General features: G+C 40.9%; 1 protein-coding gene across 1 annotated transcript in view; it reads left to right on the top strand.

Annotated features, from left to right (window-relative positions):
* The window catches only part of SORCS3 (sortilin-related VPS10 domain containing receptor 3), a gene marked incomplete at its 5' end in the record, with an annotated part of 63,871 nt that overhangs the window by 27,364 nt on the left and 10,383 nt on the right, over positions 1–26,124 (top strand). Inside the window, 7 exons of the mRNA XM_010193983.1 lie at positions 1,517–1,650; positions 5,749–5,862; positions 7,340–7,511; positions 15,125–15,311; positions 18,200–18,333; positions 22,381–22,504; positions 25,173–25,285. Of these exons, the coding sequence (XP_010192285.1) occupies positions 1,517–1,650; positions 5,749–5,862; positions 7,340–7,511; positions 15,125–15,311; positions 18,200–18,333; positions 22,381–22,504; positions 25,173–25,285 (978 nt within the window). The remainder of the gene's footprint in view (positions 1–1,516; positions 1,651–5,748; positions 5,863–7,339; positions 7,512–15,124; positions 15,312–18,199; positions 18,334–22,380; positions 22,505–25,172; positions 25,286–26,124) is intronic.

A 26,124-nucleotide genomic window follows, 5' to 3' on the forward strand; every position in this document is an offset into this window, starting at 1 on the left:
GATGGGGGTTCCTTTTCCTATACTGTATGTCACCAGGTAGGAATATACTTGTTCTTTTCAGCAGAGCATACAAATAGTTTTTTGTCCATCAAGTCACAGTTTTATCCTGTTGATTCTTTGCTTCCCCTGAAGCATATGCATGAATAAACACAGGGCCAGTCTTCTCCGGGCAAGTTAGGGAGATTGTTAACTTCTCTCTGTATGAAAATATTCCCCTGCACCAGCTGGATCTTTCTGCCCTCAGTTCTCAGGGCATTGTAAAACCTCACCTTGTGATTCAATTGTAGGAGACATTGAACTCTCTGTAGCTCTGTCAGTGACTCATGAAAATAATTTTCTTTCACTTTGCCTCTATTTTCCCTGCTCAAAAATGAAAATAAAAACATTTATTCATCCTGCAAGTGTCTGTAAAACTCTGGGGAGCCTTTGAATAAAAGACACCAGAGAAGACCAAATTATTTCATTCTATTCAAGGGTACATGTTTTGCTTTTCATACACTCTGCCTTATTTCCATGCTAGATATATTTAGGTCCTGAAGCCACTAGAACTGGGAGAGCTCAGTACCTTCTGAAGATTACTTATGGGTTACTGGCCACCAGTATGATGTCCCACTCCTGCAGGGCAATATCACTAGAGCCAAAACTATTGGCACTACGGTATTCCTGAATGCAATCCATGAATTAGAAATGAGCATTAATTTGCCACGGATGTATCGGATAACTAAAGTAATAAAATTGAATAAATGGAAATAATATAAATGAAAGAAAAGGAAGATGCGTGTAATCAGGCAACCATCTTGGGAATCACTGTTAATGTGAAAGAGAAGTATTTCAATTAGGTGTTGTCTTTTTTCTTACTTCTATGCAGACAAATTATTTCTGCATCAGAGAAAATTCTGTTTATGGCAACTCACCCAAATGTCAAATGTTTGTTTCAAGTTAGCTGTTCCCAGTAGTGCTTTTGGAAATCTTTGTGTTCAAAATGCCCAGTATAACACACCATCAAAATCATTTGAGTTCTTTAACAAAGCCAGGTTGATCAAGGAAAGAGGAGGGGAGACAGGAGTCCTGGATTCCACACCTACATTTTATCCCTGGCCTGGGTTTCAGTCTTAGGCATTTCTTCCTGTAGTAGCTTTCATCTGACATATGGAAGAAACCCTGCATTACATCCATATTGTCTTTTCAGAATAGTTCGTAGGACTAGGTACATTGGAGAATGTCTTCTGAAATATACCGTAAGTAGGTGCAATGACTTGGGCACCCAGGCATTTTGGGCACATTGTCATTAGCATCCCAACTCAATGCTGAACTCACTGTGCTCATGGATCCTCCCAAGGAGGCTTCTGAGTTTGTAAAGCCACAAAAGAGAGCTAGACTCTTATCTTCCAATTCTCCCAATGTTAATTGCTTGCTTTCACTGTCTTTTGTGTCTTTTGACAAAATGCTCCATTCACAGCCCAGTTGCCACTATAACTCTGTTCTTCTTTTTCCTCTTGTTCCTTGGCTGCTGAAGGGGGAGCCTTGTGTCATGGGAGAGAGGAAGATCTATAAAAAACGCAAGCCTGGAGCCCAGTGTTCTCTAAGTCGGGACTATTCCCAAACTGTGGTGTCTGAACCATGTGTCTGTGGTCAAGGGGACTTTGAGTGGTGAGTAAGTGGCTCTGGGGACCTTTGCAGGGACTTTTCTTGTAGCATTGGCAGTGACCAAGCTACTGTCCAGACAGAAAACCTTGCAGAGAAACTGAGTCTTGTGCAGCTCAGTGGCTGTGATTATACCATACAGCGTAGATGTGATACCCATACCTCTTGTGTGAGGATGTGTCCTTCATCTGCAGGAGAGATTTGTTAATCTCCATGAGAAATCCAAGCTTGGAATTCAAAAGCAGAAAATTGCAAGTACTGATTGACATTTTCTTGTCCATCAGTCTAAATGAGTGACAGCCAGGACTCTTCTCTGGTTTAAAGTATGTCCCTTACGGGTGAAAGAGGGAATTTCTCTGTCCTCACTTCCCAAGGTCATTGAATACCTAGAGAGGAAGCTAGGAAAACATGTACATTTTAATCATTATTCCTCTGAATTTGTGGGAACAATTTGTTGCTTTTTAGCAATGTTTTATTGAGAAATTTCTGAAAGGGCTTTTGTGACATGACTGTACAGCCCACCCTTGTCAGATGTAGCTACTTGTTTTGCATAAATATTCATGTTTCTAACTTAATGGGTCCATAATTTCCAAACTGCTTTAAGGTCACTTTGAAAGCAGCTTAAAAAAAATAAAGAAAACAAGGAAAAATTTAACCATTGCTTGGCAATCAGAAATAGGAGATGGGAGGATGTGTAACAGTCAAGATCTCTGCATGATGAATTCCTATGGGGAACGTGTGAGAGGCAATATTTCAAAGATTTAAGACTGTCTATAGCTGTAATGTTTGAGCTTAAATGATCAGAATGCCATTTAAGTGGAGTTCAAAATACCTTGGAAGCAGATCAGCTGAGAAAACATTTTCATTTTTACAGTGGGTTATGAGGATCAGTGTCTGATTCGGTATTGGTGTGATTTCTGAAAACTTCACTCACCTTCAAATCCTTCCTGAAGAGGTGTGAGGCATGAAATCTGCACACTTATTGGACTTAGGCCAGCTGAGACTCACAGTTCTCTTTAGAACATGGACACACTGAAATGTGGAAACGAATAAAAAATATAGTCCAAAGTGTTTTCTTGAATATCGGAGTAGTTTGTCTGTAAGAGAGGTTCAGGGATATAGATCAGAGATTTTAATCTTATCTGGATGAATGTTTAATTTGTTCCTAATGCCAAAATTACACCTGAGACTCCTTAGCTTGACTGAGGAGATCTTTACCCTTTGTTCTCATCGTGGGAACTTGCAGGATGAACGAACTCTCTTGTCCTGCAGTAACTGCCCTTGGCATTGGCATATGCCTCCGAGCACCAATCTCCAGAGATGCTTATGAATTTGCTCTCTTTTTTCCTTTTTTTTTTTTTTTTTTTTTTGTGGCTTTGTGCCTTGCCAGCTTTCTGTTTTCCCAGTGAGGCTTATCTTTTTTAAGCTGTAAGTGGAAAAATGTGGTAGCTAAATCAGCCTTAAGTACTGTTCTGCCTTGAAAAGGGTCTGCATCAGAATGCACCTTTTCAATCAATTGATGTGTTCTTTGCATGTGTTCAGTATCATTTTTGCTTAACTTTCCCACTAATGTGAGAGAATATTGCTGTTAACCTTGTCAGTCCTACAGAGGAAACATGGTTAGAGGACAGCAAGCTGGCTTTTGGTTCAGACTGTGCTGCCAGCAGAATTGTTAACTGGTTTCCAATTGCAGAATTGTTATGGCTGGTGAAGGAGAATCCGAAGAATCAGCTTCAGTTTAAGGGTGAGTTTCGCTGCTAGTCTGCAGGGCTGACTGGAAGACGGTGTGGAGCAATCAGTTTGAAGAAAATACTAGCAGTGCTGGAAATGTGGCACCAAGCTTGATTATCCTTTCCAACCCAAACCATTCTATGATTCTGTGATCTTAAAAGTGATTTTCAGAGAGGAAGTGTGGACTCGTGCTCTGACTTGTGACTTCTAAAGGATGAGACAGTTATTTAGTCAGTGGCAAGATAAAGATTATTCTAGAATATGATTCATCTGCCTTCTTTTGGATGTCAATATGAGAAGGGGATGTGTTGAGAAATACCTTTTCTCTCCACTGACTAGAATAAGGCTCTAGGCAGGAAGCTCATGAAGACACATCCCTACTGTAGGTATCTACAGTTGGAAGGACAGCTCCTACTCTTCACATGATGCTTTTGGAAAGGAAAGAAGTCCCCTCAGCTTTTTCTGGCTGGGTTCACGACAGCTAGTTGTTCCTGGAAGCACTGGCTGACTCTTGTGTGTGAACTGAGCAGGGCCTGTGGATTGTCGGGAAAACAGGGGTCAGCAGCTGGGGTTGTGTGAGTATGCTGACCAGCAGGTCCCAACAGACAGGCCCTCTGTTTCCCCAGTAAGTAGGTTTGAAGGCTGGTTCTGGTCAGCACAAGCTGTGATGGCTGTGCTCCCTCCCATGTGGTCCCAACACCTGTGCCCCTGTCTGCCTCACGTTGCAGTGCTATGTTTCCTGCTGTTACATTTAAGGCTGATCTGAATTTCAGGGGCATAAATCATGACCCAGGGCCCCAGTTCAACAAATCCTCATGAGTCAAGATCAGGGGTGGCTCCTGCCAACCCTTGTAGTCATTTCTAAAAAGCAAACCCTGGCCTTTTTCTGACAGAGAGAATGGCAGAAGGAACTCAGAAGTGTTATTAAAATGTTCACTGATCTTTCTTTTCCCTCCTACTGCTTCTTTATTTACTCTGTCAAGACAGCTTTTCTGAGAAAGACAGCGCAGCAGCTGGACTTGATTATTTCCTTAACTTATGCAAACCCTGGGGCTTACGAGAAGGAAGGTGGGCAGCATGTGAGGTTTTAATATACATTTACCAGAAGTTAATGAACAAGCACAGAACCTTGAGGGCATACAGCAATGTTGTCTTTAATTTTATTAAATATTTATGCAGCTCTTTTCTTCTTTGGGGCAAAGTACAGCTCCTCCTGAATATTTTTAATTACCAAGTCACTGCCAGGCATTTTTGACTGTGCAGGTCGAACCCACTGAGAATGATTAAATTGAATGTTGAGAGAAAGAGCATTAGGGAATCTCCAAACCTTTTAAAGGAGCTTGCAGAATTTTTGCCCTCCAAAGAAGGAACAGTGGCAGCTTGTGTCACTGGGGACATAGCACAATTTTGTCTTACGAAAGTTCTTTCCGGAGACTTTCTGTTGGCAACTCAGACTCCGAACAGGGGAAAGATAAAACTGAGAGTGTCCTAAAGGGCACAGAGAGCTTTCAAGGCAGTGGCTTCTGCAGTGTCTGTGTTTCTACAGAGGTTTAGTTTGTTGGCATTTGTTAACCTGCTTCAGGCAAAAATCCAGAATGTCTTATTTGTCCCTTGACTCCAGCCTCCCAATAAAGACTATGCATAGAAACCTGATCCAGGAAAGCTTCAGATTAATCCTTTTAATTCATCATTGTATTGGCATGCAAAGGCAGCTGTAAAAAGAAATCTTGGATGTGATTGTGTACACTCTTTGGTGGTCCAAGGAAGCATCAATATCCTGGATTACCTTCCCCATGTGACACAGTGCCATGTAATCCATAGAGTACCAAGTTGGCTGTGTTGTTTTAGTTTAGTGCTGGAAAAACATCAGCTATATTTTTCTTTCAGGCCATTAACAATATGTAAATTTACATACCGTGGCTAGTTCAGGAAGTTCTCCTAGAGTTTTATATTCCTAGCTGCTTCATAGGGTAAAAAGTTACATTAGATCTTGGAATTAGTCTGATTTGTGCAGGCAAACCAAAAGAACCCAAAAAGTGAAATTATTAGAGATTAGGAAAAGAAATTAACAATACAATTTTCTTTCAAAATCTCTGCCCGTGTTTTGTTACTAAATGAAACACGAGTCCTCCAGTACTCTGCAAGGTTGATAGTTCTGGTGTTGTCAGGTATCACATACCTTCTGTGAACTGTGTTCCTGCCTCTCAAACTAATCAAGCACTTTGTCCCTGGATGAGCCCAATCCATGATGTGGTATCACCCAGCAGAGAGCCACCAACACACACGTGCTTTGGGGAACAAAAACGTCACCTAGAACTCCAAGCCAAATCTAGTGAATGGGTACAATGATGCACTCATGACTTGTCTCTGTAGTGACTATGGATATGAGAGACACAGCAACAACCAGTGTATCCCAGCCTTCTGGTTCAGCCCGTCCTCCCTATCCAAGGATTGCAGCATTGGTCAAAGCTACTGGAACAGCACTGGGTAAGTGAATCTTGCAGTCTCTCTGGTTTTGGTGACCTTGCAATAGGCAGCAGAACCTGGATGGTTCCTTTTCCTCTGCATCCCATCTGGCTCTTTTCCAGTCTTATTTGTGAGGTAATGTTTGCAGCAGCATCTGTATGGAACATTGCCTCGTTCCTCAGAGACAGGGAGAAGCACATTAACATAAATGACATGTAGATATTGTATTGTTATCAAGTGATGTATGATCCCTGGAGCCTAGACTTGGAGCTCCCCTTTGCTGCAAAATTAAAACACGAATCAACAAGGTCTATCTGAGAGACAGCTGAACATCTAAAAGGACAGGTTCAAGGTATTTCACATAGTTTTTCATTGAACCTCTTCCTATCTTACAACTCCTATTCGTAACAGCTTCTGAGAAGCCTCAAATGAGCAATTTTTAACCTCCTTTTTTTCCATCCTCTGCCATTTTCACTTTGTATATACAATGCCTTGTGATTTCAGGCAAGCTGCATGTGCTGGTTTTTCTTGGTTTTATCCAGAACAGATTGGAAGTATTGGTTTATTATGGTAGCATCGCTTTGCAAATACTGTTCTACCATACTCTGAAACTCTGGTTGCATTTGCTGGTGCAAAACTGTGATGTTCTTTCTCAGGCAATGCAGGCCCTAAAGACTTTGCAGGGCTGCTTCTGAGTCACGGATCCTGCATGCTTGAGTGTTACGACAGGGTGGTTCATGGCTGGTTGATGAGGGTGTCTGAACAAAGTGAGGCTGCTGGGAGTCCGGAGTCACTTAACTTCAGAGACCTCCTTTCAGCTGAAAGGTTATTATAAATAAGGGATGTAATTACGGGAGCCCTGGCCAGTCTAACTGATTGTAGCCTTCTTGACAGAGAGCAGTAAGAAAATAGTTGGAGGCTGTGTCTTCTTAACCAAGCCTGTATTTTACTGTGAAATTACTACAAAGGGTTAATCCCTCTCAATAACACTGGGAATAACCAAGTGTCTTGCTAGTTAGCTAACCTCTTCCAAAAAAACCCAAGAGGAAAACCCATTCCTTGAAACATTTTAAAATTGGACTGGACAGAGCTCTTGGCAGATCATTCCAAGTATCTTCTAACAGAGTAGAGGCAGACACAATGTAATATAAAGCATAATTAAAAAGCTGGGATGCAGGGAGCAATCCTGCAGGCATGGGGAATTGGGGGAGTTTTTTGCCTTTTAGCAGTGCAGAGTAATTCACCTCCACAATGTGTGTCTGTTCTCAGTGATGCTGCTGCGAATCTCTGGAGAAAGTTGGGTTGTGATTTGTTTGGCTTTCTCCAGTTTAATAAAATGTTAGATTTCTCTGATTCTTCCATTCTGTGAGGGAATCATGCAAGCAGTTAGGCTTTGAAAAAACACATGGATTAATATGGAGAAACAAAACAAAAACAAAACAAAGAAACTTTCCCGCCTACTGCCTGAGCCCAATCTCCTTTTGTTACTGTTCCCCAGATACCGAAGGATTGTGTCTAACAACTGCACAGATGGCTTGCGAGAGAAGTACATGGCCAAGATGGAGAAATGCCCTGGAAAAGCACCGCGGGGACTGCACATCCTCACTTCTGATGGAAAGTTGGTCACAGAGCAGGGACACAATGCCACCTTCATCATTGTTATGGAAGAGGTGTGTGTGTTTCACTGTGTGGCAGGATTGGCACTCTTTTACCTTTCAGGCTGCTGAGAGGAAAATAGCAATCGGGTGGCGTCATGAAATGGTCTCACTCCTGGGATTTAAGAGAATTCATGAAAGAGGGCTTATGTGGAACATGCAAACCAATCATATTGGGTCAAGCCAACGTAGTATTTGGCCAGTTATCTTGTCTACCTGTGATGATGAAGCCAATGCTGAAGACAGATAGATCTGGTCAAAAATATGTTTCCCCACTAGCTTCTTACTGCCTCCAGTGAACTGCAGTTTATGGAGTTTGTGAGGTAGAAATGATGTCTCTATGCTTAATCATTCTATTTCTGAGATCAAAAGCTTTAGCTGAAGCTTTGCTGGGAAGGGTTAGGAACAATGGGGGGAGCATTTTCTGACTCATGGGGAGCAGTGAGGGACATTATTGTTTTGCAGTAGGAATTGAACCTCTTTGAACCACCTCTGAGCTCCCAGCCTTTGTCTATTTTATTTATGTGGTATGATTCCCTCTGTAGCCAATAGTAGCATAAGTGATACCAGGCCATGCTGATGCCTGAAGCATACAAAATATTGACACTTCTGGTGATCTTTCTGAGTCAAGTACACCACTGTTTGGCAAACGTGTGTGATGCAGCCTGTGTCACCAAGGCTTGTGGCTCAGTGGAGGGTTGGATAGCTAAGGCAGGCACTTGGTATTTATTCAGGCTGACAGGAGGGTTTTTCACATGATCGCATACCTCTTCTGGCCTGTGATTTGATTTGGTGTGACTCTATATGATATCTGTGGCTGTACCACAAAAAGCCCTGCTGTGTTTGCAGCTGCTGCATTCCCCTGCTGACTTCTGACTGCCCATGGAAGGTGTCATTGGATGTCCAACAGTGATTTTCCCATAATGGCTTGTGTTACATATGTTTTCTGGTTAAACAGAAGGGTCAAATCACACCCTCACTTCTGATGTCTTTGGGTGTCTCAGGAGGGGCAGACAGGGAGTGAGGTGGTGTTAGAGAACCACAAGAACATTTTGTCATCTACTCCATCCAATGTACTTTATTTTGGGACAATACCTGGAGATAGCTGGGAGCCAGGCATATCATGAACATAAGAATAACGACACCAGGACAGACTAGATGCTTGTCTCGTAAGTTTCCTGCCTCTGACAACAAACAGGAGTAGGTCTCTGGGGAAGTCATATTAGAAACAGTACAAGCCTAGTGTCCCTTCCACTCGCATTCCCAGGGGTAGGTTCCATCGGCAACTCAGACCTTCAAGAGTACAAGAAGCTGTTGTAAATCTGAGTATGCTGCCATGGAGAAGTTCTTTTTCTCATGATATCTTGTTATTTTTTTTATTATTACTTCTATTAATTTAAATTCTTATACATTAACTAAATGTTTCATTGAGGCCACGTTAGTCTGACAGGGCCTCTTTACATACTTCCTCAGAGGTTCTTGCAATGCTCTGCTTTTGTACAAAGAGGAGTGCTTGTCTACCTGGCTGATTCTTTTATATTCTGCAGACTTGACATGGTAAGACGATTTGTATAGACACTGTGAGTAGGAGTTCAGCAAAGAACAGACATAATCTAAAAATTAGGAATCTAGTAGTAATTTATTAAGGAACTCAAGCGGAACTGCTGCATACAAAGAATGATAAACAGATGGAGAATAAGGCAGCAGTCAAGGTAGCTGAAGAGTGGAGTCTTTACAAGGCTTTAGAGATTGAAAAGGCAGCAGAATAAATATGTGAGGGCGTTCACTCTATGTCCTTTGTTGAAAAATAAGGGTAGTTAGAAAAACATTCAACTGAACAATTTTTTTCTAAGGGAAGAGGATTTTCAAGAACATGTCTTTGTGGGTGAACAGCTTATTCCATAGAGAGTTGTATTGGGTTTGTTTTTTAAAAGAATAGACATTTTAAGAGGAAAAAGGAAAAAAAAAAGAACACAGACTTTGGGGAGAGGTATTCCAATTTTTCAGTGTGAGCATGAGACAAATGAATTGCCATCAAAATATTCCTTGTTAGCTGGAAAAAATAATTTCCATGGAAGTCTTAATTATTACATACTTTACTGTCTACACATTCATTTCTGCATCCCTCCACCTTCTCTAGTCACTCTGTTTCCTGCTGGGTTGTTTTATGCCTATGTCTACACTTGCTTTCTGAGCTGAACAGGAGTCTGAGAAGTCCTCTTACGGATATACCCATGTGCTCTCCGTTCAGCCTGTCTAGTGTTTCAGAGTAACCCTGATCAGCAACTTTGTAATTAGTCATCAGGTCCTTTTTACCTTCTAGTACACACCCTCAGTATATTGGTGTGACTGACCTTTATGCTGTCCAATGGTAAATGAAGACTTTATCATAGTTAACTGAAAACTAAATTTCTCAGGATTTATAGATTTGGCCTTAGTAGTATTGTTTGCAGTTGTAATTCAGAATATGTGCATGGCAATGACAACAGACAAAGAAATGCAGAATGACTCATGATTTTGCTGTATTATTAGAAATATGGAGCTATACTGTGACTTGGACTGTGTATACATGCAAGGTAACATGAGGAAATATGAATTTTATTTTTTTTTAATATCCAAAAAGTCTTTGAGCACAAAGAAATAATAAACTGACAAATTTCTGTTGTATTGAGTTATGTTCTTGACTAGAACTATTAATCTCTTCTTGCACCTGATCTTTTTCTTGCATCCCCAGCTCCTCTCTGAAGGGTACATAAACTCCCCTCAGGCCTAAATTGTTGTTTATATGGCAGCTCCAGTTACTGAACTGTTCTGTTCCTTCTTCTTCTCTTTACACCATCTCAGAGCTTTCCTCTTTCAGTATTTATGAGGTGATGGTAAAGCTTTATAACAGGGTTGTAATTGCAAGTGATCTGGGAAGGCAAGCAGTGACTAATCAAAGAGCAAGCCTGAGCAAGTACTGGAGCTCTGCACATGACAGAAGATTGCTAAACTGTGTTTATAGAAAAAGATAGTCACATCCATGTCGTATTTTTATGCAAACAATTTGAGAAGTTCATTAGAAGATCCAAAATACATAATGTATATATACTTCACTCGTCTTTGCCCCAAGCATATGTTGGATGAAATGTAGCCCTTCTGAAATCAGTGAGAACTTGGCATTTAACTTCAGAAGGCCAAAATTTTAACCACTGTTCTCTCTATCCATTTTGGTCACTTTGTTAGTGTGGCTTCCAGGCAGAAAAACTCTTCCAGGCTAATCCTGATGGGGAGGTGATTCTGAAGGGCTGTTCCATGACAGCACTCCTCTCCGCTCATTCCACCATGCTTTTTCTGCTCACTGATTTCAGTATGCAGAGCTTATTCCCTTTGGTAGTTTACAGGGCTTAAAGCAATAAAATGTGCCTTTTGAATATATATGGAGAGCAATGATTTTTTTCCATTTGAAATACCTCCATTTCTATTTTAATTTATATTCATAAACTCCAGAATATCTGACATGGTGTGTGGGACTAGCATACTTGTTCTAGTGTTTTATATACTGCATTCAGAGGTATGGAAAGGAGAAAGAAAACAGGATTAGTGTGATGGGCAGGCAGGCTTTGCATTGAAGACTCAACTCTCATAATTGGGTGGAAAGATCATCTGCTACTGTTTAGTCATGAAAAACCTGTTCCTGCTTCTCCACTTCAAACTTTCTCATTTCAGATAGGATCCTATTGGAGAAGCAAGGAGGACACAGAAAAGAGAATCATAAGGCACAGGAGAGGAGCTGCTGTGATGGGTGCAGGAGATTTCAGCCTAAGGTCACCAGTGATTAATCCAGCCCAGATCAAATTTTTGTCTGCTGTTCGGTGTCTTCTGTACGAGATGAACTTGCGGCCTTAATACTTTCCCTTGAGAAGTGGTTTTGAAAAGCTTAACAAGCTGGGGGAGCCTTTCTATCAAATAACTGAATATCCCAGAAGTGTAATTTTGCCCTTGCTAGAGAATTTTTTAGAGTGACTAGAAAAACTCTCTGTCAAAAGGATGTTATTGGTTTCTCAGTATTATAGGTTTTAGTGTCACTACCACTCTAGTCCTCCATGTTTTCTTTTGGATTTTTACTGTATTTTTAATGTCCTAGTAGGACAGAGGTGAAATGGTGCCCTGATAAAGTCCATAGATAAAATTCCCCTGGCTCCTGTGAAATGAGATGATGGAGCAAATAAGGAGAGAGATCTAATGTATATAACAAAATATCCATATCTCAGGAACTGCATGTAATAACACTAATTGTATGTGTATGTACGTGAAAACCCCAAGTATACACTCAAGGCAAATTCATTTCTGAAAAATACCCTTCCTACATGCTGATTTGTTAATGCAGACATAGCCTATGAGGAAGATAAAGTCTGTTGGGCATGCTGCGGTCCTGGTTATCCACACAGGGGATCTGCTTCAGTGTCGTCTGGTTTCTTGTCTGTTCACCCTGGTTTCTATCAAAAAGACAAGATCAGGTGCACTTTGAGGACTGGGACTGGTTGTAGAACACAGCATCCTGCCTCTGTCAGTACTGTGATTGCCACTCACTCAGGCTGATGGCAACTGCCAGTAAGACAGCAGCTCCTGTGAGTCTGGAGTCGGTGGGAGGCAAGAACTGGGACCCCTTGCCTTTCATGGGTGTTTTCTATCTCTGCAAGAGCCTTTGTTGTGCGTCTTTTGTCTTGGTTGCTGATCATTTGGTTTAGAACAGCCTGTGAGCTATTTAATCCTGATTTAAGGACCACTTTTTCCATGATCCAGCCAATATTCTGCCTTTATCCTGACTTTCCTGGGATGATAAGAAGATGGGATCCAAAATGGATCTGTGCTATGTATGAATGTGTTCAGACCGTATGAAAAATTGCTTACGGATGTAAGGTTCATAATTGGAATTTATGCTGCAAGCCATGTGTTTTACCGCACACAGGTAAAGTTGAAAACTACTGCTCAGAGGAAAGATGGTTCTGTCAGCTCTAGAACTTTTAGGGATCATCACACGTGGTTATCCCAAGCAATCTTTTCCTGTTGTCTGATCTGCACAGTTTTTCCAGGAAGTCATGGTTTATTTTGTGCAATACCTGGCCCAGAGACTTTAGTGAAATCTGTGAGTTCAGTGGTCTTTTCCAGTGAGCCCAGTGGATGTAGGATTCTGCAGGATTTGAGCTGGGATTGGAAGTACATCAGAACTGGCTGTGAGTTACATGGTTGCTTCCCTCCCTTACATCAGTATTGACTGTAACTGCACAGTAGCTTTGATCTTAACCCTGTGCACTTCCAGCTATAATGGGTTTTATGAGATGGCCATGAAATATTTCTGAATTTTCTATTTAAAAACAAACAAACAAGCAGTTAAATTTAGGAGCAGGGGGGTTTTTGTGGTGTTTTATTGTGTTTTTTTTTGTTTGGTTGTTTGGTTGTTTTGTTGTTTGTTTGTTTTTTTTACTTTGGAACCTCGCTAGTATCCTTGATATATCTGGAGATTGGTTTCAGTTTTGGGCTAGGAGCATCTCCAAAAGGTAGTGGTATGTTCTTCATGCATAGTGATGTCAGTGGAGACCTTTCATGAAAGGGCCATTACTTCTTATGTATATGCAGAAAACTACAGAGATTTAATCTGAGGTTTAGTTTTATTTCAGTTTAGTGAAATCACTGCAGTAGGCTTTAGCTCTGTTTAAATTAGCCTTGTTTTGTGTTACTTTTAGTCAGCTGGGGACAAGTATAAAGTAATGCTCCAAGAAACTGAAATAACAGACACTTCTATAGTTCAACTACAATAGTTTAAAGCACCAGTTAAATTAAAACAGTGCAGCTGCTGCCTCCAGACAATACCTGCAATGCTGGAATGTCTTGTCTGTTGTTCACTCCATCATTTAATACCTGTCACTGACAGTGATCCTAGAAGGGATTTTCTTGTCATATACTTCACTCCCCTGTGTATCCAGGCCCTATCTCTGGGTTGACTGACATTACGTAAAAGCTTTCAGTCCTTGATGTGGGACTCAACCTGTATAAATTTAGCCATCCTGAAGTTACACGTCTAACTGAAACTAGTCATCTAGAGTCTATCATCCCAGTACAGGGTTGGATATTTGCAGAAGGTGATTCATGTCAACTGTCTCAGTTATCTTAGGATGGGATGTGCTGGTGTCTTGGTGTCTTTCTTTTTCTCTCTTCCACTGACTACACAGAAAACCTGGAAAACTGGCTTAGACTAGACTTACAGTATCTGTGACTAGGTTCTGATTTTGTGAAACATCTTGGAGAGCCATTTCAACCATTGTCCTGTCTCCCAGGGGTCCCCTATGCTCTCATGTGCATGTGAGAATTGCTCTCCAGTTAACATTTAGTCTACCATCAGTGTAGAGTCTCCCATCTTACTGCCTCTGATGGAGCTCCTTGTTGGACACCAGTGAAAGGCTATGCAAAGCCCTGACCACTTCAGTGTCATATAATCCCAAACCATGCATTGCATTAGATGGTTCAAGCCCTCTTGGTATAGGCATGCTTGACACTCTGCCCTCCCAAAATGCTGTGCTGCCTTTCAGTAAGATCTGGACAGGCTGGAGAGTTGAACAGGGAGAAATTTCAGGGAGAAAGTTCAACAAAGGCAAGTGTAGAGTCTTGCATCTGGGGAAGAACAACCCCATGTACCAGTGTAGATTGGGGACTAACCTGCTGGGGAGCAGCACAGGGGAAATGGACCTGGGGGTTCTGGTGGTCAGCAGGATGACCGTGAGCCAGCAATGTGCCCTTGCGACCAAGAAGGCCAATGGCATCCTGGGGTGTATCAGAAGGGCTGTGATTGGTAGGTCGAGAGAGGTTCTCCTCCTCCTCTACTCTGCCCTGGTGAGACCACATTTGGAATATTGTGTCCAGTTCTGGGCCCCTCGGTTCAAGAAGGACAGGGAATTGCTTGAAAAGAGTCCAGCGCAGAGTCACAAAGATGATGGAGGGAGTGGAGCATCTCCCTGTGAGGAGCGACTGAGGGAGCTGGGTCTCTTTAGCTTGGAGAAGAAGAGACTGAGGGGTGACCTCGTTCATGTTTATAAATTTGTGAAGAGTGAGTGTCAGGAGGAAGGAGCCAGGCTCTTCTCAGTGACAGCCAATGACAGGACAAGGGGCGATGGGAGCAAGCTGGAGCATAGGAGGTTCAACCTGAACATGAGGAAAAACTTCTTTACTGTGAGGGTGAGAGAGCACTGGAACAGGCTGCCCAGAGGCATTGTGGAGTCTCCTTTTCTAGAGATGTGTCTCTGTGTGACCTGGTCTAGGTGATCCTGGAGGGGGTTGGACTGGATGATCTTTCGAGGTCCCTTCCAACTCCTAATATTCTGCGATTCTGTGAAAATCTCTAAACCTAAGATGAGAGAATAACATCTCTTTACAGGTATAATTGTTCAGCTATTATAAGCATTGCTTGTATACAGTTACCTGGTGTTGATTTGAGTCTGGTCCCTTTGGGGACTGGCAGAACAAAGCTAGTTCTTTTGGTAAAGTTATGAGTTTGTGTCCATGATAATGAAATGGAATTGAGAAGTGAGATGTAGGGCAATATAAATCACTCTTATCAGCCCAGTTTCCTAATCCAATCTTCTCTGTTGCAGGGTGATCTTCAGAGGACAAATATTCAGCTTGATTTTGGAGATGGCATTGCAGTATCCTATGCTAATTTCAGCCCTGTTGAGGAAGGTATCCGACATGTGTATAAGAGTGCTGGAATCTTTCAGGTGATGGCGTATGCAGAGAACAGCCTGGGCTCTGACACTGCTGTCCTCTTCTTGCATGTGGTCTGTAAGTACTTCCAGCTGCTCAATTCCTTCAATACCTGCAAACCCACCTCCATACGCAACTCAAGCTCTTTAAAGGCTTGAACTTTTAGATGCTCCTTTCTCTTGTTAAGTAAGCCTTATTGAATGAAGAGGGAGGGAAGTTTCTTTAAACACAAGTATATTTGAAGTCCTCACAGGTACAGAGAAAAGTTTGAGAATGTTTCTCAGTATTTCTGAAAGTGTCAGAGACTAAACAACATATGAAACGAAGTCCAATGTGTGTTTTCAATATGCTTCTAATACTTAATTTAGATTAATCTAGCACTGCTTATGAAATAAAACAAAAGCATTGTGCTGAACTTGCTTCCTGGCATATGAATGTACTGAGGACTAATGTGCTACTTTTCATACTTCATGTGTTTGACATGCATCCCTGAATTGTCCCTCCTCTTCGGTAGATCAGTGGAAATTCCTCCCCATTTGGCACATGAACAGACTCAAATATAGAGCCCCCAGCTGGCTTTTCAAAGCCACAGGAGAGAGCAGAGATGTGGAACCCAGGATGAGACCAGGAAGTCTCCAGTTCTTTGTCCTGCTCTCAAACTCCTACATCTCCTGGGCAGAGAACTCCATCTGTGTTCAGATGTACCTCATCGGTTTGCCCCTAGTTGTAGTCACAGCTATGTCTGTCTTCCCCCTTAGTCAGTCAGAATGTCTTCTAGACTGTCTGTCTTTTACTTGAGCTCTTCTACTGGAAGGAAGGAAGTCAGAAATTTCCAAAACTCAACAACTTTTCTCTTCTTTTTCATTTCAAGCTCCCTGTGTGAAGGAATAAATGTTCCTTGAAGCCTTTATTATGCTCATAATTCCCTCAAAGTCAATCATGGCTGCATTTAACAACCTGTTATTAGAGCATTAACTGTTTTTTCCTTCACCTTGGACCATTAGCTGACAAAAGTGATGGTTACCTGGTAATAACAACCAGCTTTGTATGAGTTATCTGATTTTTCTTGTAGGAACTGCTTTTTCATGGTGAGGATTTTAGAACAGAATGTAACAAGGGGCAGTTGCTTAGTCTGGTTGTGCTATTCTACCCTCTTCTTCCTATACCTCTCAGATCTCTCCTTTGACTTTTATAGCATTCTTAGGTAGCCAACTTATTATGATTATCTCTAGGGGAATATTTTGCAAGCATTTAGATTCATGCTGACACTGAAATAAGATGATACATCAGTACTAGACTTCTAATATATTTGAATGTACTAGTCAATATAGGAGGTTTGACTTTGAAGATCAAATGTTCATACAAAAATGCCTGCTATTTAAATCACCCTTATTATACAATCTGTTTGGTGCTGGAGTCCTGTGCTGAAAAAAAAAGAAAGAAGCTTCTTGGCCTCAAGCAACAGTAGTTTTCTACCCTGCAGCTTTATCAGTGGTCACTCAACTTTTCACCTTTCTGGAATCTGTCAGGCTGTTCATCTCTTCATTTAAAGGAAGTGAAGATATTAGTGTTTTTCCTCTTACATGCACTGTCACAAAATATTTGAGGGAACCTGCTATTCTTGAGACCTCAAAGTACTTTCTGTCAGCAGATTTCAGGAGTGACTTGCTGGTAGAGACCCTTTGGGAAATGGGGAAAAAAAAGAACAAGTTTTAATGAGCCAAAATCAAGACTAGAGTCCCATTTTGCTCAGAGTTGTATGTTCCAGTGGTAAAAGAATAGTTCTTTCTCTCCAACATCCTTGCAATCCAAATAGCTGGAGAAGTGATTAATGTCTCCATTTCATGCTTGAAGAGCTGAGAGGTAGCACAAGAAGATGGTCTCAGTTAAAGTCAGCACATATTCTGCTTCCCAGAATTATCCTAAAAAAATTTTACTTCTTTCTTATTTCATCCGTTCTCTCTCACAGATAGTCTATCAGTTTTCTGTGTTTTAAAAGGTACCATCCAGAAAGAGTCAGTAACACTGTCTGATGTGCAGCAGTAATCAGCTGAAATTAAGTATGAGAATGAAACAAGAAGCAAAACAGCGGACGTAGTAAAAGCTTTAAACAGGCTAATAGATAAAACCTCAGTATTTTTTACACGTGTTTTTCTGGAGAGGATCTGGCTTCTTAATTCTGAACTTCATGCACTGGACTAATTCTGGATATTCGCATTTATTAGACACAGCTTTGCATTGATACTTCATTATTTTTTAGGTCTTTCAATACCAGGTTCTTCTGACTGCTTTAATATGCCAATGGACACATCTTTCAAGGAGTTCCTGCCTTTTTGCTAATGGTAACTGACTCCCCAAAGAATTCTCAAGGTCAGGCCAAAGTAAAAAATGATACCAAGGATTTCGAAAAGCATGCATCTTTCTGTTGGATGGCTTCTATACAACTGTCAGGGAGTATTTACTCAAGTCATAAATGCCTCATATATAATCAGATTTAAGCCATCTAGGCTAAAATGATTTTCTCACAAATCTTGGTAGCTCAGTGGATATATTTTCAAGAAAACACCTTCTTTCTCTCATGTCCTGTTCCTCAAGTTTTCAATATGAGCTTGCCCTATCCGATGTGAAGCCAGTTCATTTTTCTCCATCAAAATGCATTTTAAAAATTCTTCTAAAAACAGTGCTGACCCTGTCTGAAATTAGCACTGTGGAAAATGTGCATTTTTGGCTCCCTTAGAATTAAGAGTGAGAAAAAATATATGTGATTTTATTAATACATCAATTTATACATCTGATATCTTTTTCTGTTGCTTATTGACTGCTGAAATTCTCTTGTATTGCTGTAATAGAGTTTTACTGCTGATACAAAACATTTGATTTATTTAAAGGAAAGATCCTTGCTCTTCACAACTGCACGGAGAGGATTTAACTCAAAGCCTCTAATAATGAACTCCCTTTTCCCACAGGTCCAGTGGAGCGCGTCCATCTAAGCGTACCCTTTGTCGCCATCAGAAACAAGGACGTCAACCTTACTGCAGTGGTTTGGCCCAGCCAGGCAGGCACACTTACCTACTTCTGGTGGTTTGGGAACGGCACCAAGGTACAGCTGCCCTTTGGTTCATTTTTGTTTTCTAAGCTTGTTGCACCAGACAGGGAACTCTGTAAGCCCTAATAAAAACTTCTTGCTTTTGCTTGTTTTGTCTTTCAGTTTTTTCCTTATCTAAAAAGGGTTATCATTATCTGAAACTCTACCTTTGTGAGTTTACTTCTTCCTGTCTCATGTTGGTTTTAGGAGTCATTACTTTTTTACATCTGGTTGTTATCAGCCCTACTGAGCTTTGAAGACCACTGTTATTACCAGTGTTCCCTTGCAACTTAACTGCATTATATACCACTATATATGGAATAATACTGGCTTTCAACACCATGTTTAAAAGCTGCTGGTGTTCAAAAAACCGTGGGGGCTTCCATTATGTACCAGTATGCTGTATATAATGCTGGTTTCCAACACAATACTTTAAAGCTGTTGGTGTTCAAATAACCAGTTGTATATAGAATTTCAAGCTAGACTCTCAGTGAACTGTTTGTGTCTGTCTGTGACCATTGTTCACGGTCTTGGATATAGTAGAGAGAGAAGTGAGACTGTTTTGTAGTGAATTTTTAAACGACTGCCAAAAATGTATTCTAAAGAGCTTTTTTAATCCATAATTAAAGTAAGTGAAACTACAAGTGGTGGTCACACTTTCAATTGGAGAGAGTTTCAAATGTTGCTTATTAGCTACAGTTTTTATTGCAGGCTTTAAGAGAGACAGCTGACACAGACTGTCACTATCCTCCATTATTACAGTCGTGAAATGCACAGCTGATAATTTTGCAGTGTAATATCTGCTGTTATTTACAAAAGCAGTTTAAATCACATAATTGTCTACATCACTGAGTTACAATTGAAGGTAGGCACTGAGGTGAGATCACAGTAGAAAAAAGTGGGGATTTTACATGAAATATGGAACTTGAGACAAAAAAGGGTAGGTACACAAGTGTGTTATTTTCTCTTTGTCAGAGCTGCTTGCGTTTTAACCTCTTACCCTAGCTAGAAACAGTAGCAGGAGAAAAAAAAAAACAAAACAAAACAAAACAGTAGATGCTGTGTCTACTGGGATTTTGCATCAAGTTAGGTAGCTCACTGTAAGACCTCACCTATTTTTGTGGAAGTATAATTGAGGCACCAGAGGAGCTCAGGAACAAAAACCACTTACTATAACTTGGCAAGTTACTGTGACCTAGCTGAGCTGTGGCAACCACCCACATACACATATTCAGTCCATGACAAGTACCACATAATTCCACGTAGTTTATAAGGCACTGAAGGAGGGGGATGCAAAATCATGTTGCAGTTCTGATATTTTTGGCTCGGTGGTCACATATGCCATTAAAGTACGCCTGAGACAATTCAGGTGTTGATAACTTGATCATCTGCTTAGCCCTCCAGTGCAACCAGGTGTCAGAGTTTTCCTGTCATTGCTTTTGTCCTTAATATAGAAGATGGTTGTGAATAGAGCCTTAGAAAAGATTTTTTGAAACATAAAGTAATCTAGAAAAGGTAGAACAAAGCAGTGGCATTTCCTGAAGTTTTCCATGCAGCTCTCATGCTGCTTGCATGTAAGTTGTAAATACGATCTGTTACTTGTTTTATCTTCTAGCTTAAATTTCAGACCCATAGGCAACAGAGTAGAAGCAGATATGGATGTATTTGGGATGGATGCTTTGGACATAGCTGTACATGGAGTAGCTGATGCTGATGATACCTTGGAGTGATTGTAAATGTTGCTGAAATATGTTCAGTTGTGGATTAGTAAAGACGGTGCCACTTACCTGTGACCAAATCAAAGACACAGAGCTCCTTTCATTCTCTATAAAGCGTTATCTCCATCTACCTCATTAAATGTATTTCAACTTCAACTCTGACAGAAATATGGCAAAGAATATAGACATAGCAGCAGCAGCCACCTTTTTTTTTTTTCTTTTCAGGACAACAGACTGCATCACATCAAAATTACTTCTACGATGTTTACTATACATATCATATCCTTCCTGTGCTCACTCATGGGCAAACTGTAGTGTTCTTAGTACAGGTGGAAGATGGGGACATTGATTTGTGTGTGAATTACAAGATGAGGTGTATAATATTGTGCATAATGACTGGTATTGTTAGGTGATATATTCTGGTTCCATGTTGAGGGATTGCAGCTTATTTTCCTGTTCAGCCTGTAGGCATCCCAGGTAGAACCAGATGTATCTCCTGTCACCATGCAGTCTCACTGCGGTACTTGCTGTGTTGCTGCACAGGCGAATGTTGTCTTAGACAAAAATGACCTAGCTGAGTCTCTTCTGCTGCCCTCCCCACCCTGCTGGAACCATTGCACTGAATTTCTACTGTGCTAATTTTTGCAGTGTACCCAAAGGCCAATTTGCCTGGATTAACACAGGTCCAGTTTAATAAATGTGTCCAGCTGTCTAATAGCTTTGAGCAAATGAACCTTTAACTACTTGATTTAATTTAGAGTTAGTTTCGAGGTCTTGGTGCTTGAATTAAAATTAAGGAGTTGGCTGAATGTTAAAGCTCCATGATGGAGGTGAAATAAGCCATGATAATGGAATGTTCAGCATACATACATACAAAAAGGAAAAATGGTAATTTTAAAGGCCAGATTGGTTCCTCTTTGCATGGAGTCACAGCCTGTAACATCCAGGAAGATTGCTAATATCACTGCAGTTTGATATAGGCCCATTCTCCTTTTCCAGAATGTATGTATATCTAAATATATGTTAGCTAGGCCTTTAGGGCTAGCACAGTCTTGCACCCTTGATTTGGTCTGTAAGTCTCCAATGATCAAAAAGATTTTTTTCTACTGTTTTTTCAGCTCATGGATGAGGGAATCAATGGAAAGTGACAGTCTGCAGTGGCAGTAATGTGTTTGCCAGCCTGTCAAATAGTAGAAATTTTGATTTGTCTATGGAAATGGCATATATGGCCACTGCTGTGAAATGCAGGCAAACGGCAGTCTGATAGGATGAAGCATGAGAGCTGGATGGAGAATGCTTCTCCTCCAGAAATAAACCGGCAGTGTGGTGGAGGGACAATAGCAATGGTACAGTGATTTTATGTGTGCTCTTAAACCTCTAAGTTCTTTTGCAATGGAGGCTAGTATCACTATTTCCATTTTAAGTGGTTTAATTTAAACCAAGAGATTTGTCTAAAGACCAGCTGTCAGATCAGTGGCACTGCTAGGGCTGGACCTTTGATTTTCAGTATGCAAATCTCTTTTCCCGAACATGATGATGTGTATCAGTGTGAAAGTTTCCTGGATAAAGAGGAGAGCTGTAGTGCTCTTAAGGACTTTTTTGGTCAAGAAGGTGCAGATAAACCCAGCCTTCTCTGCCAGGGCTCTGAGCTGGCTAAATGCAAGTCAGCTTTCTTCTGGAAACTATTCAGCCACATTCAAACAGCAGTATTGGCAGGTTTTATGCCATACTTTCAACCTTTTTAGTGTGGTTTGCCAGCTTATGGTTGGAGATAGCTTACAGGCTCAAAACATGGACAGGGCAATGCTGGGTGCCCACACTCTGTCTTGAGCAAAGTTGCGCTGGGATAGATTGATGGATTTGTGCTCCTAAGAGCAAGGGCTGGCCCTGAATCTGGACAATGTGGATTGTTTGAAGAAGCATCTGTATCTTTGCTTTATGTTCAAATGCTGGTTTGAGCTCAACCCTGTGTTCTGCACAGCTGATGTAGCAACTGTGCTGCATGTGCATGCATGTGTGTGTACAACACTGCATTCTGCAGCGCTAATTCCGCAATTGCTGACTGTGCTTTACTGAGGTATTCATAGCATAACAGGTTGTAGTTCAGTGGAAGAATATTTCAAGAAACATTTACTGAAGTGAGAGAAACCATTGTCAACGGGACAGTTCTCACTGGGTGGTGTTTGGACCATATTTGGCCCTTAGCAGGACATGAAAACTCTGAGCACCATTTCTGTATCAGGGAGGAAGGATATCGTAGCCTGGTGGATTAGTAAGGTGCATTGTGATCCTGAGTTAATCTCATCCTGATTTTGATATCACCGTTTGTGTTTACCTCTTGCAGCCGCTCATCACCTTGGAGAGCAGCATCTCATACGTCTTTGCTGTAGAAGGGATGAACACCGTCACTGTGCAGGTTTCTGCAGGCAACACTCTCATCCAAGACACCAAGGAGATTGCAGTGCATGGTACGTACAACCTTTTAAAATCAGATCTTGGGGGATATCTAGAGGTGAAGGACAGCCACTACTAAACCAAAATGAACTTTCTGTTTCCTGGAGGAACCTCTGAAGACAAACTGCAAACAGAGGGTGTGTTGTGATCACAAAATACAGAAGGGAATTGGATGGGGCAGCTAACCAAATTTGTAAGCTCAGCACTGTGTTAAAGTGTCTGGTGTCTCTTTTGCCTCTTGGTCTGTTTGTACACCCTGACTGGGAACTCCCAAAACTAAAAACACTTAGAGCTATAGCCAGACTGCCTTCCCTCTGCTTCCTAGCTGTGGAAAGAATTAATTATAGTGTATCATTAAGATGGACTGAATACAGCTGGTCTTTCTCTTTATATAGTGACTGTATAAATGATAAGAGTCGAGAGGGGTCTGGAAATCAGGGGGTAGAAATTACTCTTGTTGGTATCTCTACCCATCATTCATACCACAGCTGAAGGTCTGAGTGTGTCCACTGGACTTTCCTGTGGGTAATGTTTCGTATGTTCTTGCCATATTTGCATGTCATGGGCTCCAAAAAGCACCGTTTGGCAGATCACAAGGCTTACTCAGTTTGGGGCTTGATAAAGGCATTCTCAGCAGTTTTGGCCAGGACTTAGAGATTTCTCCAGACAATAATTTCCTCCCGGGGCTAGTCTCATTTTCCTTATCCAGTTATTGGCATCCAGCATTTGAGGGCCAGCTTTTCTTTGGAAAGCAAGTTTTATTGAGAGATCTGGGCTTCAAATAACTAAGGTTACACTGTGTGGTTGAACTCTATGTATCTTGTTTCAGTAATTAAATATAAATAAATTTCCTGCTGGTGACTGGAAAGCTGTATGCTCAGATTTAACAAGCAGCTAAATAGATATTTATTGATTACCTGGGTGTGAAATGGGGTGGGCATTTAATAATTTGTTAATATGATTTAGTAATACTCAAACTTGCTATTAGCAAATGTAAGTAACCCTCTACTTGATCATCTTGAGCATTGGAAAATGCGGCATTTACTTCTGGGAAACTTGTGTCTTTCCACTAGTCGCTGGACTAAACCTGAACCAAGTGTATCTGACAGGGGTCCCTGCAGGTGATTTTGATCTTTCTAGTTGAGAAGTAAAAAAGGTAGGTCCCACAGAATACTCCTCACTCTTTGGTTTTAAACACTTTGCAAGGAATTTTGCCGTTCTGTTTAAGAGATCCAAAGCTTTGGGCTTTATCACAAAGAGAAATTGATCCAATTGGATTGTCCAAATGGTCTTATGCAGCACCATGCTGCAGACTGACCTGGTCTAAGGAGTCATTTCAAACCCCCAGTCTAGTGATCAGTTCAAGTCTAGATACACAAATGAGTGACACCTTTGATAAACATGCCCTCTACTAAATTGTATCCTAATCTGTGTTGTGTGTTATTATGGCTCTAGGCAGGAAGGCATGACTTTCTGGTGTTAGCAGTGGAGGCGATTTATTAAAGTTTTTCTCAAATTGTAATTAACAGACCAGACTTTACTCAAAAAATGTACGTGGTACTGAGGGTTCAAAAGTCAAAGGCTTTTTATATCAGGCTCCAGGTTAAACCTTCAGAACTTGAGCGTGTTTCCTTGCTCTCTTTGATGCTTCTTTTGTTTAAAAATATACTGCACCATTTATAAAGAAAGAACAGATCTTGCAAAAGATGCAACACAAATGCTGTGCTTTCACATCCCTGCTATTCACTGGTTTTCCTCATTTATACTCTTGCTGATTTATCTTGATCTAAAAATGGTACCTGCTTACAAATGATTAATGGCACTTATTTGAAGTGTCTGGAGATCAGGTGCTTCAAGGTGAAGCTGAGCACATCTCCAAAACCAGAAAGGAGAGTCTTCTACCCTGAGAAGTTATATCTGAGTGTGGTTCCCATCCTGGATCTGTGCCTTCCACTGGCCCAAATCCGTTGTGCCCAGTTGACATAAAGATTCCAGGCCTGGTCTCTTGGTGACACCAGAGAGGAGAGTTGGAATTGGAGAAAAATTTAAACTGTTCTCTGTTTGAAGTCTAGGAAGTTTTTCTTCCTCCCTGCAATCAGTCAATTTCAAAGTGTTTCATGAGTAGCCGTTGCTTCATTAGCTGGTCATTAGCACCACTGGGTTCTGATTTGTTGGAGTATTAACCACTCATGGCTTCCCTCCAGGAGAGCAAACAGATAATACCTGCTTTTGAAAACATTACCAACAGTGTGTTTATTCTGCAGAGCACAAGGCATGCAATTGCACAGACCTTCCAAATCTCAGCCAGATGCTGCCTTATTTACTGGTCAACTTCCTTGTAAGCAGAATGTGATGAAGTTGAGTGGCAAAATTACAAAGCCCAGAGGCATCTTGAAGGGAAGTCATCTTCTCACCTATGTCATTGTTACTTGCATTTCTTTAGGGAAAAGCCCCAAGTTGGCATTAGGAAAAATTGTCCTCTATAAGAACCTTTAAGAGAATTCTTTCCTTGCAACCCTTCTGTCTTGCTTAATGTTAGCCAGGCCTTCTTCTTTCAGCCTTTCCTCTCTCTCTTGCTTTAAGATAATATACTGACGGTCTTTCTGTTGTCTTCTGCACCCTTGGCTGTACTCTGAATACTGCCTGTTTAATCTTCTTATAAATACTGTTTTTCTATTCCAGAATATTTCCAATCTCAGCTCCTGTCATTTTCTCCCAACTTGGACTACCATAACCCTGACATCCCTGAATGGAGGCAAGACATTGGAAAAGTCATCAAGAGAGCTCTGGCACAGGTGAGCATCTGTTTCCTCATCTGTACTAACGTTGTCTGTGCTGTTAAAACATGCGCTTTTTCAACGTGCTAGCTTAAAAGAATAGGAAAGAACAGCAATAATGAGGCTATCATTTTAAATCAATAAAAAGCTTCTTAATATGCTGTATCTTTTTACAGAGGCAAACTATATTGGGAATTTTGTGAAAATAGTATAATTACTTTTATTAATGTTTCTGTGGTGCCTTTTAGCTTTTAATATCCCTGAGGTCTTTACAAATTCCATATTGTAATAGTATCATTATTATTCTTATTTTGCCAAATAGATATTACAGTATCTACTGTTTTCTACTCCAAACATTTAGGTAGTGTTACTGTGTGTTGTTAAACAGCTGATCCACTTCATCCCGTAACATAGGCATTGTAGTATGTTGGATGCATGAGGATGTTATTTTTACCTCTTCCTGATACTCTAATGTAGCTAAATGTAGCAACTGGTGAATAATATAAAGCTCTACTCCCTTTCCAACTGGCACAAAAAATGAGGATTCAGAGGGAAAATAAACTTACCTTTAAAATACAGGACAAAGAGAGACTTCTGTGGGTGGAAGATTTGAATCTTCCTTTGGGATTAATTAGAATATGTAAACTAGCACTCATATTCCTCCAGGAAAGGAGGCAGAATAATTTATGATATCAAGTAGCCAGGGATTTGGGGTTTGTGTGAAATCAGGAGATAGATTTAGGTAAACTTCTGTGGTTTTTTTTACATTCTGCCAAAAATGTATCTTGCTTTTCTTTGCTTCAGCTGCAGCTGTTCTTAGAAATGAAGGCTGATTATTTTTACAGGGAAAGTACATT

The sequence above is a fragment of the Mesitornis unicolor genome, unplaced genomic scaffold, assembly GCF_000695765.1.
Source record: "Mesitornis unicolor isolate BGI_N332 unplaced genomic scaffold, ASM69576v1 scaffold23661, whole genome shotgun sequence".
NCBI classification, from domain to species: Eukaryota; Metazoa; Chordata; class Aves; order Mesitornithiformes; family Mesitornithidae; genus Mesitornis; species Mesitornis unicolor.